The 20,245-nt window shown below is 32.1% G+C and overlaps 1 protein-coding gene across 1 annotated transcript in view; it reads left to right on the forward strand.

The window, feature by feature from the left end:
• The first annotated feature begins 5,421 nt into the window (after nt 1-5,421).
• The window catches only part of LOC132732661 (interferon-induced protein 44-like), a 33,607-nt gene continuing 18,783 nt past the window's right edge, over nt 5,422-20,245 (forward strand). Inside the window, exons 1-2 of the mRNA XM_060719132.1 lie at nt 5,422-5,472; nt 10,319-10,389. Coding sequence (XP_060575115.1) covers nt 5,460-5,472; nt 10,319-10,389 — 84 coding nt within the window. The 5' untranslated portion in view covers nt 5,422-5,459. The remainder of the gene's footprint in view (nt 5,473-10,318; nt 10,390-20,245) is intronic.

Here is a 20,245-nt window from a genome sequence, read left to right on the forward strand (position 1 = left end):
TGCTCTTCCTTTTGCCCCGTCCTGTTTTTTGTTTGGGATCCTCCTGGGCTCCTTGCCACTGGTTCTTGTTGCTGGGTCGTGTTGAGGTTGCGTTCATTGAACGCCGCTTTTCTTTGTTGATCTTGTTTATAATGTTTCGTTTATTCTTAATATTTACATTTAACGTTCGTCTGATTCGTTTCATAAGATATAAACCGTTTAAACTAAAATAAAGTAAGATAAGCTGCTTCAAATACGACGTTAAAGGCATATTTCAAAATTAAGTTAATTATTCAGTAAATATTAAAGAAGTAATGGTAAAGTAACCTCTTTATTTCTGTATTAATTCTTTTGGTATTTCATTTCGTATTATTTTCTTTTTAATAATAACTAATAACAAAATGCCTTTGTACACACTTCGATTTCTTTCGTTGATACCCTAGATTGATACAGATGTCCTGCTTGTATGACTGAGTTGTGTCGAGTTCTGTGAACTTCGCTTTGCCTTTATGAGCTTTGTTCTTATCTTCATTGTTATCTTATACCACTTACTTAATTTGCATCATTTACTTTCAAAATATCAATCTCATTTCAAACAAATGTTATATTTCTTGACTCTTGACAAAATTTTAATATTAAATCGCATTGATGTAAAGGATACATTTTGCTTTCAGTATGTTCAATATATATTACTTACTTCTACATAACAATAATGTCTTTTGCAGATTTTGAATGTAAATAAAAGAAAATAAAATAAAGAATATGTGGCCTTATGTGTACAACAAATACAACAACTATGTCGGTCGTGCTGAACGATCTTTAAGGATGGGAAATATAACATCCCTGATTGAATGTACGGGGCGACTTTTTACAGCCTCCACACAACATAAGCAACGCTGATGTGGCGATAAAATAGACAGAAAGCAGGATTTCCAGTATTTGGGATTACTGTTGATATTAACGAACTGGTAACAAAAATAAAGCCAAAACCGGTCGGGACGTGACGAGTAACACGATCAAATTCAAAATGGCTACGCATTATACTCCAGAACAATGGACATTGAATAAAAACGAAAAATAACTTTGTTTGAGTTGTGGCAATAAAACTTGAAATATATCCTGTCTCTAGACACAGATTTTGCTTCCTTTCTGGTTGACGGGTTTGCATGGCTGAAAACATCTGATAATCCACTTCATCGTGGCCTGACCGACGTTGGCAAAGCAGTCCCAGAGCCAAAACGCCGTGCCGCCAAACAAAAGTCAGACGGTTGAATTTGATGCTGGGACAAATTGCAAATTATTGCCCAGTTATTTCAAGAACTACTAAAATCAAGAAATCAACATCCTTATCCAACCTCCTCAATGCAGGCGGAAATATTATACATCGTGGGGATGTCCCCACAGACGAAGAAAATCTAAAAATAAAGTGATCACCAAGTTCATCATTCGGCCATGGCTTTGCCTGATTCACCCACATATCTTGGGTAAAATGATCCCAAGTCTTCCAGCCCTTGTCAAACAGCTTTATGGAACTGACCTCCGGTCAAAGACTCTCGCTTCAATCAAACTTGAAATCTCTTAGTCGTTAAACCGTTAACTGGATTAATTTCACTCAATAAATGAATCAAAGTTTTTCAGAACTTCATTCAAAACCAAGACTTCTGTTAAGCTCAAAACAAACCGATCTGCCCATTCTGTGAATAAGCTGACAGGACACGCTACCAACATTATTTAACCTGGTAAACAGTTCTTGAATTCCAGAATGAGACGTCTGACAATGAAGATCACCATTTTATTGAGAATCATTATCAAACCGATGATCAATATGAGCATGACATCCCTCAGACACATTATACCGCTGTTGTAGAAATAGTACTTCTAATTCCCCTACGATTAAAGTTTTTCATAAGCATTACGCATTTATTTTCACGCATGATACTGGTGCAGAAATTAGCATGATCAAGAGTTCTGTTGCTAAAAAATATGATAAACAAGATCAACAAGGAAAGGCGGCGTTCAATGAACGCAACCCCCATATGACCCAGCAATAAGAACCAATGGCAAGGAGCCCAGGCGGACATCGGAACAACTATTCAATTTACCAGTCAAAATGCACTTCATTCAGATGGGTCAACTCTACTTAACATTACTTGTGATACTTATTTATCACCTTTTCACAGGTCAAAAATCACTTCAAACTTGATGCGCTTGTAGTTGGTAATCTCGATGTTGATGTTTTATCCAGTGTTACATTTATGGCACACAATAACATCTCAGTCAAGTCTTCGAAACATAAAATGAATATCGGTGATTATCAGAAAATTACCTATTAATAGTAGTTTTAAATCCAAAACTGAAATCACTAACATATATCATCCGTCATGTCCTATCGTTTATTCTGCAGTAGTTTGGCCCGGATAATACATCAGAGTAGATGTTTTAAATAATGCTCATGCTGATGCCACCATTGCCATTGAGAAGCGATACAGCAAAACGATTGCAAACAGGCCACATTAACTTCATAAGCACTGCCCCTTTTGTCAAGTAAAGCTTACTTCTCCTGTCACACCTGTCTCTTATGCTTCACCTGACTGCCTTGATCTTCGCAGAACTCATGCTCATCTTAAACAAGGCACTCATCCTCAAAACACTTACTAATATTAAAGATGTTAAACGTTATCTTAATATGGTCTCTATTGCTAAGAATAATCTATTAGTTGTACAGAAAAATGATGCGCTTACACCTTACAATGAAAAAGAGAAAATATGAGTCCATAAAGAAAGCCCAAAACGACAAAATTGAAAATGTTGCAGGCTCGGTTTGATTGAGCCTGTTCATAGACGGTACTTTAAAGTGCAAACTACCGTCCACGGCCCCTAGCAACGGCTTCAGCAGAATTCAACATTTAAACATGAAATGGTTATATTTTAAATTTAGAACCATCCGCACATGTGTTCATACGGCGATTATGAACTCATAGTTGTACCTCGCATAATCATTGACTGATTTGTGACAGTACTTTATCTGAAGTTAAATCATCCAATCTAGCATTAAATGCAACTTGTAATGAATTGGCATTTTGTGCTTTAGACTTTAACGCTATTGACAGCGTCTGTGAATTGTGTCATACCTTTACTTCTTTGCAGAAGTATCCAAATATTTTTTCAAATGATGTTTTTAAACGGAATAAACAATTGATACTTGTGCTTCGGGAAACTGTGACTCATATACCACGCCTGTGAAATTAAAAATGAAAAACATAATACACTTTGTGTCGCTTTGTTGAAATTTATTCTCGGATGACACCCACTTGAAGGTCCAATTGCTATCATTAGATGTGACTCAGTTCCAGGATTTGTAGCCTTGCGAGAAGACTTAAAACTGAAGACACTCGGAATTGTACTAGGTTGTGCGAAAAAAAAATGTAATAAGGAACGTTGCTGTGGAAAATTTGAAAATGAACTACTTCGCCAAGATCCCTCCGGCGATCCAATTTCCGAAGAAGGATTAATAAATGTTATTGCCAGACTGAATTCGCTTACTCGTTATTGTGGCTTATCATCACGCAAACTTTGTTTCAACGGAAGCTGTTTACAAATGAACAGTTAACTTTATCAGATAGAACTCTCAATTTAAGTCAGCACGAAAACCGCCTACATAATTACCCATACATTGAAAAATCTAAACTCAAAGGACATAAGCTTTTTTCATGTCAAGAACTTTGAGTTGGCGATATTGTTTATCATGATTCTGAGAAAGGTAAGCTCAAGCTCGTGACAGATATCTAATTTTATTTATTGAAAATTCATGGTGTAAGAAAATTTCCGTTTTACGTTTAAGAGCTACATCATACAAATAAAACTTAGTGTCCAAGTTAAGTTCGTGATTGTTTTCCAAATCAAGTGAGTGAAATAATGGTCATATAAGTGAAGACGAAGACGCGATGTCAGAAGTTATAAACATTCCGGACACTTGTCTCGTCCAGCATATGAACCGCCAAATCAACCAAATGAACTAAATAAAAATAATTTATCTATGGACCTTTCACCAGACGTAGTTGACGAGCATGAAATAAACTCTAGTAATTCTAATGATGAACTTTATACTATTAACACAAGTGAGCGACCACATAGGAAACAAAAGCCTCCAATTAACCTCAGTTACTATTACATGTCTCAATACTTGATTTAATGTTAAAACACAAGAACATTTTTCATTAGTTTCTAGTTCATTTTAACCAACATTGTTTTGTAAATGTTTTAAAAGGATTAATTTACTTAAAACTAAGATGTTGTATGTTGATTTAATTAACCATTGATTAAACAGGTGGCTAGTTGTATCGATTCTTCCAAGGGAAAGGAAAAAGAGGTCACCCGACTATATCTATAGTGGTCAAGGACCTATGAATTTGCCTTATACATAATACGTAAAGGAGTTCTTTCCCTGGTTTTTAGCTTTCCATTTGTATTTTTTGTTTGTTTGTTTTTTTTTGTTGTTGTTGTTGTTGTTTTTTTTTTCTCACAAATTCGTGTTAATTAACATTTATATAAAGTCTATACCGTATTCATGTTTACTGGCACAGGATTTATTATATAATTACTTTAATGGCAATATATAGTCATAAAGAAAACACATATTTTCATTATATATAAATATCACTTCCTTTTGTATTAACTATGGTTTATCGAAATGCCGGTCATCCTTTCTTACCAGAAACAGGATGAGATGTATAATTTCATCATTAAATTCTTTTAAAGAAATTATAATGATCGGGGGAAAAGTTACATATGTTTCCTTTGGAAACATCATCTACTCAATTATCCGATTAAAGGAATAAATCTAGAACGCTGATAATTGTCATATGATCCAATACTTGAGAAAGGTTATCGAAAGAAGATATCATAATGTAATACTACGGGGTACTATATGGTTAATCTTCTTTAAAAAAATACCCTTTAATTTCATTAAATTTTCTATTATAATTATTATTATTATTCTTTATGAATTAATATACCGACAGACGAACCATTATGTACTTCCTATACTTCTTGTGAACAACATTATGGAACAAAGCAGTTTTTCAATGCAACCAAACACTACGTCTATTCGGAAATCTCTGAAAAGAATGTTTATGTATATCTCATAAATTTTGTTCATACTACTTCGAGCTTTCTTTCATTTTATTTTTGGCATTCTATCATGTCGGAAGTGGTTTGTGTCCTTGTATATGGGAAACATTCTTTCACTTTAATTTATTTAATATTAGCATGCTAATTTTCAGTATCATGACGTTCTACAAACGTCGTTACACTGTTACATTAGATACTGGTTAAATTTCTATTATTTTTTTTATATGTTTACGAATATGAAACCTTTTGGTTTCCGTATACCTGGTTTTATAGTAGTCATTGATATGTAAAAGTTATCTTTTATGTTCATATCACATGTGATTTAAGTTGGTACACAAAAGAGATTAGACATGGCCGGCAACAGTAAGTTCTACTAAATATTTTTAACACATTCATGTTTTCAATTCTTGTTCAACCTTTTTCAAATTAGAGCTATTTAAAGTACATTTTTACGGTATAAGAAACCTTCAAGACTAGTATTTGTTTTAGAGTTGTTTTGCAGTTAGTCATGAAATTTTTTTAGGGTTGTTCGAAAATATTAAATCTTATTTTGCTAATTCATACGAACGTTTAAATATTAATATTCATGATTTATTTTTAAAAGAGATTGGTCATAATCGTATTGGAAAACGTTTTTTATGTATGCTCTCACAGATTACCACGTGTTGTTAAATTCTTTAAACAACTCGATGAATTTAACTAAATCAATGGGCCTAAATCAAATTTAGTTATCTATCAACGTTATTGGACTAATGGATTTTAGAGACACTAATATCGTTTTCATATGAAAAAAGTATTATATTTAATTTAAAGGCCACATGATAAACACTAATCTATCTATTGTATTTCTTCAGTTTAAAGGTTTACAGCTTTTTAGCAGACTTCTATTGATAGAGTACATATACGTATATAAACTTTTTCATGGTAAACATGTATTCATGATATCATACTTAAACAGCAAGTAAGACATTTAGACCCCTTTAGACTCCCCCCCCCCCCGCGATATTAAGATCACTTCTAGACCCCTTGTCACTTAGACTCCTTTTATCATGCCTTTTCGAACCCTAATGTGTAAGACATGTCGACCCCATCTCAATTTTTGTACTTTAGAATCACTGAAATCGAGAAATTATTTAAAGCAAATAGCAAATATTTTAATCATTTTCGTCACAGCATCCGATACAATATTGAAAACTTAAGGTAAAGCAACAAGTTATGTTACATAGCAATGTAGCATTGCTACATAGCAGTAACACATGTATGTAATATTGGCGATGAATTGTTTTACATGTCTACTTTATTTATGTTATATATTGAATTGACTTGTCAAAGTAGCGATGATCTCATTTTTATGGTATTAAGATAATGAATAAAAAATCCAATCAATCAATAAATGGTTGAAATTTGAAAACAATCTTCATGTTTTCGTTTAACCCATTACTTCATGAGCATTTTGTGAAAAATGGTTGTTATCATTGAAAAGTCTCCCGTTACAAGTTCAAATTGCTATAAAACTACAAAAAGTTCTTCAATACTAATCAAACTTGGCACAAATGTTGACTGGACCATTGCCTTTGTAACAACATGCCCAGGCTTAAATTTCCTGTTACCATGGCAACGAGGGGACATCTCAAAATTGCCAAAAGTCACTATTTTGCGTTGATCGAAATCGATTTCAAAGTGCTGCAACTCATCAATGGATTGAGATATAGTCAAATTCTTTTCAGCGTTGGTTACACGTTACCTTATAATTGATCTGGGATCATTTTTAGCCTCTCAAAAGTCCAAAATTTTCTTGACGATTAGGGGGACTGCCGTCCCCTTTCTAAAGAGAAAAATCCCCCATCAAGCAATCCCCTAATGTATCTTTTGGTTTTGGGCCGCGCCGAAAAAGTAGTCACTTTTTAAACAACATTTCTCAAACAAAAACAAGTGTTTGGGGCCTAAATAAGGCATTTTTCACTATTTGAGACAAAAAAGGGGGTGAAAAAGGCATGTATATCGGGTAATGGGATAAACGTTTTTCGAGAATTACATGTACTATATTTTACAACTACAATGTACATTATGATTTGCAGAATTGTTGTTATATTGACAAAATGATATAATCTCATCTTTTTCTTATATAATTTGTAACGTAAAAAATTAATTTCTAAATTTAATTACATCTCACATTTCATATACGCATTTTTCCAATTTTTTAGGGAACTAGTGCCATATAAAGCTTCAAAAGCAATATTAGCTATAAAGTTATGAAATTATTTAATACCTTACAGTCAATACATGTTCCTCTTAATCACATTATCTCAATTCTGTGAATACATGTGCCCACTAAACATCAGTTAGATGTCATTGGTAATTTAATTATCGGTACTGAACACCTGTGATTAACATTCTTTCAATCACCAAATTGTTGTTGTGCTAAACATATTACAAAGGCATACATTGAATGACAGCGGTCACACAGACATGATTAGAGATTGAGCTTTGATACCTCGATATCATGTATGTAATACGATTATATTAAAATGTATGTAACACAAATGTCGTATGAAAAATAAAAGAAAACGGAAAAGTTATTAGCAAATACAATATTTTTTATACGATATAAGTTTCCCGTTTATTGAAATGGTACATTAATACTGTAGTGGTATAATGTGATATTATGATCTAAAAACCATGTAAATAAAAATGACACATATGCTTTATCTACCTACAGTATTGTTACTTTTTTAATTTGTTATGTAGATTTTAAAACACATAACCTTATGAAAATTACATTTGCTGATTTTATACTTTTAGTAAATAAACACAAAACGCCTTTATACATTACATGTACATGTAGTTCTAATATTTGTTAAAAAGGTTTAAATTTCCCCAAGATTCGATATCATGTCTTAGCATATTGTCCGCGGGCCATATTTTTTGAGTGTTAAGTGTGAAAATAATAATATCGTTCTTTCAAATAACCGCTCTCTGCATGAACATATTAACTATATCGTAAATAAAGCATGGACTTTTGAAAAGAAATCTCTTGAAGTTATATAAACCTCCTTCGTTCGACCAATTTTAGAATATGCTGATGATATTTGAAATAATTGCTCCTTTGTTAAAAGGACATGCTTGACTTGCTTGACAAGATTTAAAAACGAATGTGCTTGTATTGTATTGTATCGGGATCAAACAAGCTGGTCTCTCTCGATAACTCTAACAGGAGTTGAATCGCTAGAGTATTGACGAAGAGTTCAAAGGTTGATAATGTTCCAAATAATGAAAAATGTTCTTGCACCAGAATACATAACAAATATTGTTCCCCCAAATATTGGATCAACGTCTTCGTACAAATTTCGATATCCGGTCCAGTTGAGAACCGTGAAATCCTGAACAAACCATCTTACCCATGACAGTTCGTGATTTGAACGACCTAACAACAGACGTAAGAAATGCACCTACTTTAAAAGCTTATGTCTGTCCAAAATAGTATGCCCACTTATTTTCACACCGGATCACAAATAGCACATAATTACATGCAAGGGTTTCCATTAATTGAAGCAAACTGAATAATTACCTTTTCATTCAAAGTTTGGCCAATCGACCATTTGCCAATGTTGAAAACCTGAAAACAAATTATCATTATTTTCTCCAATGCCACTTCTATAGTTACCATGGTATAAACCTTCGCACAAAAGTGCGTCGAATCACTCAATATGTCTCTCTCAATACTTTCCTGTTCGGGAATGCTTCTTTTTCTCAGTCTGATAACGAAGTTTTCTTTCTGACGGTTCATTAATACATAATGGATAGTAGGAGACTGCTTTACAATTAAATGTCGTAAAGTAAAATTTACGATATACTTAATCATTGGTACATACTAAACAAATTAAACTGTCTAGGTGCCACAAAATATGATTTGTTATCGAAACTCTCAGTGTTGGTGTCATCTTATTCTTTCTTCTCATCTTTATTCTTTCTTTTAAGTTATTTTTTTCTGTATTTAGTTATTTTTTCTGTAAATATATACTAATTTGTATTAATTACTAATATTTTAAGAATCTTAACAAAAAAATAGAATAAGCAACTAGATTTGTGTTTTTGATATTTAATCAAAAGATGCGGTTTTGGTAGACACTTTTTAATATGATAATATGCACATTGCAAGCCATGTATTACTTTTATTTAACTTATCAATTATGGAGATTGACTTTAATAATCACCACCTAGTGCTTCCGCCAAAATCCATTGCGTGTATTAGTGTGGTTGTTAAAGGTTTGTTATATGCAGTTAGATTATATATATAATACAATGAATATGTTTAAACTTACCTTTGAAAATAAACGATACCTATATTTCCTTACAAATGTAAAAAAAAGTTAAATTTAGGATTAACAAACATTGCAGACTTGATTATACAGAGATGGTAAATTTATTTAATACATTGCTTCTAAGTTCTTCCAATATGATCGGCTGATCAAAACAAGACATCCAAAACAATGATACAGTAAGCATAAAATCTGTTTCATAGTGCCTCATTGTGACAAAGGAGTACTACCATTTTTGCGGATAAAGAGACATAGTCCTTCATTATGAGATCATTGTCAAAACATATAAAAATCACCTTTTATCTAATATTCTTCTATTCAATGTATAAGATTACTCGAATAATTAAAAGCATCCATCACGCACAAATCCTAACTTGTCTATACATAAAAACTCTTATGTTTATGAGTTGAAGCCCCCTTTTATATTTCATGTTTTAAAAAACACAATAAACTGAAAATTTTACTAGGTACATGCATTGTTTTAGAACAAAACAATTTACTCCTTTAAAATAAACTTTGAATGCAGACTAAGAATTCTCTTCTTTTTAAAGTGTTTTATTCAAGTTTCACGCTTTGATATTTAACATTGTCTTCACAAAAACTGATTTAAATTTGATTTCCGAATATTATAATAACAAAAAAAAGAAAATGATTGTTTCCTTCATTGATGAAAGAAAATGCAATTAATTGGAAGCTATTTTCTTGCTGGTCTCTAGTCAAACAATTGACAGTATCTTTTGTTTGCCGTTAACTAGTACTGATATGGGAAAAGTCTTCAAGCTTTCTTTTTTTTAGATCTGAAAACATGCTTTATAAAAAACATACTCGTATAAACATTCTGAAATAAATCTCATTAATATCATTTGTAAGCTGTTTTTTTTGTTTTATAGATATTTCTGTGCCGATTGCCAAAAATCCACTTCTTGAAATTCCTTACAGACATGAAGATTTTAGCGAAAGGGTAAGAAAATTTCTAGTTATATGCCCTTTAATACGAGATTTACTTTAATTTACAAAATTAAATTCTGATCATGTATAGTTATTTACTTACATTTCAGAAGAATTATGATAGGGTGTACAATTTACTTTTACAATGTATGTAGCATAATTTGAAACAAAAAAGGGTTTTCTGTTATGGCCAAAGACGACAAAAAATGGAATGATATACAGAATGCATCAATTGCATTTTTTATCAACTTAAACCATATCTGATTATCAATACCATTCAATTGAGGCAAAAAAGTGTTTTGTTTTTTTTTTCACAATAATTTTGAATTCGAATTCTCAGCTTGTAATTAAATGTCGATATATTGAGTTCGTCTTTAATCATAGCATTAATTTATTGGCATCATATATGTTACAAATATGTTTGGATTAAAAATAATATGGACTTAGTGGTATATAGTTATAAATCGAGTGTCAGTTTGGACGAGTGGTTAACGCGTCGGACTAGGTATCTAAGGATTGCTGTCCGAGTTGGTTCAAACCCCGTCAGGGGCAAGCCGTTGTTTCCATAAGGAAGAAGAAACTTGCTGAGAACTAGTTGGTTTAAGAAACGGATTCGAGTGTGTTTTAATAAGCTTAAAGATATAAACATGATCGAACTTTAAAAGATATATATAAACTTATAAATAATAATAATTTTTTGTTAAGACGTGATCGGACAAATCGGTATATACTGAGGTAAGGTTTAAATACGATAAATTGAGCTTACTACCATTTTCTCGTATTTATTCTAGTACTTATGCTGGAAATAAGTTCTTAAACCGAAGCACCCAATCAACGTAAATAAAACTTGCAATTTTATATAGTTAATTACGTACTTAATCGTGTATTAAAGTGATATTAATTCAAGACTTAATTGTAAATGTTCAGGTTGAATTAAGATAGCTATATATTTTTTCATATTTATTTTGAATTTCATAATAAACGTCACCAAAGTAATCAATAACCAAAAACTTTGGCACATTCAATTATATAAATATTCTTTGTAAATAATCAGAAGCGTTCCATTTATAAAAAAAAAATGGAGCAGTCTTTTATAAAATTTAGGCAAGTTTTTATTTTTTCCTTTACATTTATAGGTCTCAATTATTGTTCAATCTCAATTGAGATAGTGAGAAGAATTTCATAAGACACGTTGTCTTTCATTCTAATCCTGTTTTCTAAGAATATTTGAATTGCTCTCTGTTTATTGTAAGTTGTAGCATGTATGTATTTTCTGAGAAATAAAATATGTTGAAATATATAACTAATTTATCTTCGCTTAACAGTGAAACAAATAATGCCACTTTAATAAGAAACTTACATTTTTCAACGAACCAAAAGCGGAACTGAAAACAAACCAATTGCGCAACTTTCTACATGACATTCTGAAGATGCATCTGATACTTTAGAGTACCTGTCGTTAACGTTAACCTTACGAACAATAATAAGTAAGTTGAATTAAATGATTGTCTGCCTTAGTTCTTTTTCCGATGCAAATACCAGAATACAATATATAAAAGATTATGTCATTCTTTTCCTTTTTTTTTTTTTTTTTTCTCGACATTGTGTTAATTTTCCTCAACTCGGGCTTTACAAAGCCTATTTTTAAAAAAAATGGGCGGTTACATCTGAATAAGTTCGTAGTCAGTTTTGATAGAATATCATACGAAATTTTATGCTATTTACCCAGCCGTAAACAATTTTGAAAATGAGACTCCCGCATACCGATAATTGTTGGTACTTTGATGATGCAGACCTTGTCCATGTGACAAAATCACAATTTGATTATTAAATCATTTTCTTTGAAAGATTATTGCTTTAAAGCAGATAAAGCATCTTTTATTATACGAATGCGAATATGAACTAAAATAAAAAGAAAGAGAAAAAAGAACCTCCATTATATTATTACATTATTACAAAATATGTTAAAACAAACATTAAATGCCAACACATTAAATCTAAAAGAAAAAAACATGCATATACATGTCTAACACCAGACAAAAGAAATGTTTAAACAGGAGTTTTAAAAAATTATAGAAGTTTTCTATTTAACATTTGACGTTTTTAATGAGTTTAAGGGCTGGCATAGTTCTCTTTAATTAACATTGTGCATTTTAAGTATCTTTTATGTTTCAATGCTGTTTCAAATAAAATAGAATTTAGTAACATTATAATAACTGAAATTGTTACACATAACTTTTGACACGAATGTTGTTTTCATAAACATTTTATATTCTTTATGATGATTATATATATAATTTATATATATATATATATAAATATATATGATGTCAAATTTCATTTTACGGCAAAAAAAAATAAAAGAGTGCGACAAAACTAGAAAAAGAGATATTGATCAGACCAGAACATCTATAGAACATAGCATAACCAGGTTGTTATAATTGTATCAAATTATTTAAACAATGGACATTGCAAAAATACAAGAAGTAAGATTTTATCACCTGAATACGAAAACCGGAAAGGGTGAACTTGTTTGTCCGACACACATGTTTAAGGCGCAATTTCGAAGCACACTTGCGTCTCGATGAGTCTGTCCGTATGGTTACTGTCTGCTTATTTTGGCATCAACGCCCATTTTACAGGAATATAATGTATATTATGTTCTCATTTGCCTCCCGTGCATTGTTTTTGTAGACATATGAAAACTGCTACCTCATTATTTGCAAAACAATCCGTGAAAAAATAAGATCAAGTCAATTAGGTCACCACTTTTTGACAATAAATACTACTTATGCCCGGGTCCGTACTCTCAGTGGCTGTAAAGGCGGTTGGACCCTCCATAAGCATAGGCAACCAACGAATTATACTAACTGATATGTCTTTAAGAGTGCGAGAATATACACATCAACATTTTATAATTATGAATTGCATGATAGTATTTGATTGTTTGTTTATTTTATCTTGTTGAACATTACCAAAGAATTTGTGTTCAGTGTGGAATGTTAAGTCGTTTATACAATATATTCTTTTTTTGCTGTTTCTCTTCTCCCAATCATTTTCGTCTACAGAAGGGAAAGGCATTACAAGGGTGTACTGAAAAGTATCTTTTTTAGAAAAGAAACATAAAGCCTACATTTTTTGAAACATCATTTGTAATCGATAAATGACAGAAAAAAAATGTTCAAATGTCGTCGTTCTTTTGGGGATTCTTCTTCAAATGTACATTTATTGTTTGTCGGGATTAATTGATTTGATTTTAAATTAATATTGGCATTTAGTGGTAGTGACTGAGTTTGTTTCTTCTGTTATATAAGAATGCAATCAACAAATAGGTATATCAAAAGTATATTTTCTCAATATAAAAAAAAAATACCACAAAATAAAACAGAGTAGAAGGACTTAATATTGATTCGAAATATGATAGCATCTTTTCTTCCTTATCATTATTTACGTAACCTAGCTTTAAATCTGATCTCCAATAGCCTACTTTAATTTAGATTTCGATCCTATATCAAAACGCGCGGATGTTTTTAACTAAATTACAGTTTACTTTTAATACAGAAATGAAAGACAAAATTAAACAGTCCATACCTGAAATACATTTTTAATACAGACACAAACACTTGTCAAATGTCGATTTTAACATACAGTTCGAAATGAAATGATAAGATTTTCAAAATATATAAAGAAAATGAGAGAATTCGAGAAAAGAAAGAAGGAAATTTAAAAAGATTACAAATTTGATAAAAAATAAAATTGAAAGAAAATCAGAACTAGAATATTTTCCTTATAAAACATCAATGAAATTATAATGAGAATAAAAAGTTTTAGATTGCAAAAACAATAAAACAACGGTGCTATGAATTTATATGGAGCTCAAAAAAGGAAAATGTCCAACGGAATTTAAAAATACAAAGGTACAAAAACGGGTGTCTTATAATAATTGACATTCCTTTATTTTTGCATTCTTGAACGTTGAACTTGACTTAAAGAATAGTAAGCAATTCAAATCATTTGGTGGGGGAAAGAAATGAAATAGAAATAGATAAAGCAATTAGCTGGAATGTCTTCATTTAATGCAATTTAAAACAAATGAGAAATATTGAAATTTAATTTTAAAAACTGAAACGGAGAGCGGTGGCCTAGAAGCTATGGTGTCTGTCTCTCAAGCCAGGGATCATTGGTTCGAGCCCTACTCGGGTCACGTCCATGTTTAGTCATAGGACACTGCTACACTTGATACCAGGGAGAGGACTCTAAAGTGATAAATATAAGTTGCGTAAAATTGTTTCGCTATCGAACTAATATAAATATGTGTTTGAGCTTAACAAAAATCAAATGTATACTTACAATGTTTGGATTGAAATCAGTGTAAATTAAAACCCGCAAAATATATTAGAACAAAAACTTTGTCAAAATTACAACAGTCGTCTCTATTTCAAACAGTAGAGAAATAAAAATATGTACTGCGTCAAAGACATATATAATACAAACACAAAAAATAAAACTTTTAGTCAATTAATAAATTATACAATAATCCATATGCCGAGTTTGATGATTAACAGGCTCAATCAAACCGAGCCTGTAACATTTACAACTTTTTCGTTTCGTGCGTTCTTTAAGGATTCCGTATTCCTCTATCTGAAATAACCATAGACTTATAGGGGTTTCCGTGGCCGAGTGGTTAAGGTCGTTGACCTCAGATCACTTACCGCTGTGGGTTCGAAGCCCGACAGGGACTTAAGATTCTTTCATGTGATGAAGCTATCTAGCTAACTTACGAAACGTCGGTGATTCTACTCAGGTGCCTGAAATAATGCAAGGAGGGGCACCTGAGGTCTTCCTCCATCAGTAAAGCTGGAACGTCACCAAAATGACCTATACTGTGTCGGTATGACTTAACACCCAGCCAAACAAACAGACAAAACCATAGACTTATCTCTTCAATCCCGGAATGCAATCTGTAAAAACTTACGAATTAAATGATAACAAATCTATACGATTGCGTTTATGATATTTTGCAAACTGTTTATTTTGACTTCTAACATAGAAATATTGCATCTTAAAAATTTCCCTTCAGATTTAAGAAAGTGTCTGATTCAAGACAATTTATGCCATTTGTTCATTAAGAAAGCAAGAGTATATCATACATGTATATTCTCTTATTTGCCAAATATTATATATGCAATTGCAAAGCAAAAAGGTTATACCAAATAATCGCGTGTTTAAACGAAAAGTGTTCGACAGAATATCCTAACAAAAGTACATAGCATTTCAAAATGATTCTCAAGATTATTTAAACAATAATTTCAATATACAATAATCTTAAACACTGATTGATGATATATCGAAAGTATATAACCAAAGCAGCCTTAAATGTTTAATGTCATTATCTTACCGCATCTTGTGGAAAAAAAACATCTATTTTTGTTAGTTATATTTTTGTCGACAGTTATCAATTTTTACGGGGTGAAAACTCACACATTTTCATCACTTTTCCATTTAAAAATGACTACATCTTCTCTTTTTTCTTAAAGTGATTCACGTTTAAGCTTTTCGTAAGTACTTATTTTAATATGTCTTCTTATACAACATCATGTTTATGATTATGTTTATTATTTATGTTATGTATGTTAAGTAAAACTAATAATTGTTAACATATAAAAGAAAGTAAAAATAAATAGGCCTTAAAGCATGTTCAAAAAAGGATAAAATATCATATTGCTGAAATCAAAGCGATCAGCACATTTCGCCATTGGATGGAACCTAAAGTATCCTTCCAACTTTCATATAATATGTACAAATAGTTGCAGTAAATATTTTACATATTCTTCGATGTTTGAAATTGGTTTATAAGCATAATTATATACATATATATAATTTCACTTTAATGTGGTGTTGAACACTGAACACTTATTATAAATTCTTATAAATTATCAAGTTCAAGCAAACCAAACCCTGGAACACAATTAAACATTTGTAATAAAAACATGTTTCCATATGTGAAAAACATAAGTATATACCATAAAGGTAACATACAGTGTCCTTTTCTTGGAGAAACACTGTTTCCTACCATATGAAAAACATATGTTATTCATGTGTATCCATATGTAAAACATATGAAAAACATGTGTCTGCACCATATTAAAAACATATGAGGTACTTTTTTGAGACACTATATGTTTCAACCATATGTAAAACATATGTGTCACATACGTTCAACATGTGATGCATTTTTACCTGTGTAATACCTTGGACATTATTAATATCATCTCAATTAAACGATATCTTACCTCTTAATAAGCAAATGACCAACAATAAAAAGACAACTTTGGCATAAATATAGTGTACATGTATAAGGCATTAAAGGCATCCGGCCCGTTACCAAATCTAACCAAAATTAAAAATTAAAAAAACAACACATGCACGTGTGACATTGCTTAACTATATAAAAGGCGGCTGTTGAGGTTTTTGAAGCCGCACAGCACTGAACATCTCAAAAGAAAACATCTAAACATAAAAATATAAACATTTAGAATTCTTCAAAACAACTTATTTCATAGTTTCTAAAAATAAACAAACAGATAGACTGAAAATTTAGATGTTTAATTACAATGAAATGCAACACCAATACGTTGGTTCTATGTCAAACAGTTCTCCCTTTAGGTTTACCTTTGCTTTTTATAGATGAAACGTGTTTACGCATGATTTAATTTTATCCTGGTTCCACGATATCAAATCTCAGTACACAACAGACAGTTTCACAGTCCATTATTTGTATACGGAAATAAGAAAACATTGTCGTACCATTTGAGGACAATGTAGATAAAAAAATGTTTTGCAACAAAGCAATAAATCTTAAATTAGTCCTGAAGTGTAAAGCTGGTGAATGTGAATGTTTTTGTATACTTTTTGTTTTTTATTGGCGACTAGCAAAGTTAATTGTGTCATTCCAAAGTAAATCATGCGAACTTTTCAAAGTCTAAAATGCAGCCGAATGACATAAAGGTGACACTTTCACCTTGAGGTATGAAGATATGCATATTCACCATCATGGTGGATGAGATGTTTGTGTGTCAGTACTTTAGATTAATTTGTTTAAACTGCACAATAGAGACAATGGTACAAGTTCATACAGGTACATTTGCATATACATTTGTGTTGGTATATATTTATTTTAATATTATATTAGAGTTATTATTAACGAATCCTTCAATTTTTGACTATGAATCTGATAAGAGGTGGCATCGACGAAAACTTCATTTAATGATGGCAGTTATTTTACCAAGAGCAGACTTATGTTTTGCATCTATCAACCTTCATGATGCAAACATTATGCTTTTAAATACCTTATACGAGGGTTGTTCGGGAGGTTCTGGGAATTTTGTCATATCTCCTATATTTTTTGTTTCTAAGACATAATACGAGGGGTGATCAAGAATTACGTAGACTGGCTCAATATCTCATTTATTGTTTGACAAACGTAAATAAAACTTATATCACATGAAAGTACGTTTTATCAACAAACAACATGCAATTTTGTTTTACAATATGTTTACATAATTCGGAATAACAAACCATGAAAATGTGTTACTATCACGGTACCGGCCTACGTCGTCAAAAAACTCTTGACGTCAATGACGTCGCAGCGTCGTAAGTGTTTAAGGAAAAGCGCATGATTTTCAAAGTACGAGCCAGAACAGGCAATGCAACTTTCATGCCTTTTAGGCTTTTTAGAGAAGAATATATTCCTGTAATACTCTGCTGGATACTGACGTATTAGGGCGTTTGTCGCTGACTGTAACTCCTCCAAATTCTCAAAGCGCTGGCCCTTCAGCGGGCGTTTCAAATCTGAGAGAAATCAAACGGATAAGCAAATATTAAGGTATTTTGTAAAAGTATTTAAGTTTTTGATACATTGTTTATGAATTTGAATGTGTATGCGTGTATTTTATTGTTTATAACAATACGTGCGAAATCATAAATTAGCACGGAAAATTTGAATTTTTATATTCGAAACTGAATAGATTGTAGAGTGATTAAAATAAAAAAAACATAAGTTAATGCACATAAAATACCTTTTGCATGTTCAATTTCTTGGTGATAATTGTGTGCGTGGTTTCATAGCTCATCCCAGTTACTTCTGATGTCTCTCGAACGGTCACTCTTGCGTACTCCTTGATAATATCTTCAATTGACGTCACATCTGACTGCTTGACGCTGACCTTCTTCCACGCCCTTCATAATCTTTAAGTGACTTTTGCCCTTCAGAGAATGGCCGGAACCACTTAAAAACGAGTGCTCTAGAAACAGCATTCTCTCCTCTGGTCCTCTGTAGCTTTTTATATGTGTCTGTAGGCGTTTCACCTAATTCCATGCAGAACTTTATGTTGGCACACAATTCAAGGCGTTCTTGTGATGTCATTTTAAACGTATCTGCATAACGGACTACTATGGTTTAAACGTTGTTTATTTTCCTTATCTAACGTCAAATGATGTCAAATTTTTATGCGACGTCATACAAACGGCCCAAAACAAATTCCCGCATTTTTTCTGTTATTTTGATAAACAGTCTCGAAATTATAATGCATTTAATAAAGCAATTATATATAAAAATAGCACCTGAGCTGGTAACACGTTACTATAGTTACCATAATGCTAGTTATTCTGCTCTGAGTAATGCATGACTGATTTACAGCTCCTTGCAAATGGCAAAGAGATAGGTCACGACAGTGATATAAATAAAAATATTTTATATGGGTCCGTTTCAAAGATATTGAACCAGTCTACGTAATTATTGATCATCCCTCGTATTTTGCATATACTAAGATTAGCATATCCCGAAACTATTCCTAAAAATTGAATAGAATCAGCCAAACAATAGCCGGAAATAGCAGTAACCATAGCAACACTATAACGCCGCACCGGAGCAGTCCGACTCTAAAGAAAGGTATAACGCGCTACACTAATAATATTTCGTAATTTTGATAACGTAAAAAATGCGCGAAATCGCTGGTCAGCAGCGGAACGTCATAACGTCATTTCCTGAAAATATCATAACGTTATTTAAATTCTCAACGGATCAACATTGTTTTAAAGTTCTTGCCCAGAGCCACTGAGTAAACAACATGACGTCGATAGGTGACGTTGAATTGCGAAGCATCGTGAAATTTTGTGTGGCGCTGGAAAAGTCTTCCACAGAAACAATGAAAATGATCAATTCTACAGGAAAATACAAGAAATGCAGTCCGGCTACAGTGTATAGATGGCATGCTCGTTTTAAAGAAGGAAGAAACTCGATCGAAAACGATCCTAGATGCGGTCGGCAGTCTGTTGTTGCATGTTCAATTAAGGACTCGGTAAAAGACATGATAAATTGCGACAGAAGAACGACAGTTAGAGCTATTGCAGATGAACTTTGCGTATCAGTTTCTACTGTACACGGAATACTTACAAAAGAGCTCGGTATGTCTAAAGTGAGTGCACGTTGGGTACCACGGTTGCTAAAGGACAATGTAAAGGATTGTCGGGTGCGATACTCTCAGGCATTCCTATCACGCTATGACGCCGAAGGTGATGAGTTCTTAGATATAATAATAATAACTGACGAATTTTGGCTCCACCACTTTGATCCAGAGACTAAGGCTATGTCATCGGTATGTAAAACCCCGCGTACACCTCCCCCAAAGAAAGCCCGGGTGCAGAAAAGTGTGGGAAAACACATGTTTATTTTCTTCATGGACCGGCACGGGATGATTCTGCGACACAGAGTTCCGGATGGTCAAACTGTCACGGCGGCTTACTATTCAAAGGTAACTAAAAGTATACATTTCTAATTATAATTTATTTTAAAACACATTTATTGATAA

This window comes from Ruditapes philippinarum, unplaced genomic scaffold (genome assembly GCF_026571515.1).
Source record: "Ruditapes philippinarum isolate M1 unplaced genomic scaffold, ASM2657151v2 ctg2302_1_1_1_1, whole genome shotgun sequence".
Classification (NCBI taxonomy): domain Eukaryota; kingdom Metazoa; phylum Mollusca; class Bivalvia; order Venerida; family Veneridae; genus Ruditapes; species Ruditapes philippinarum.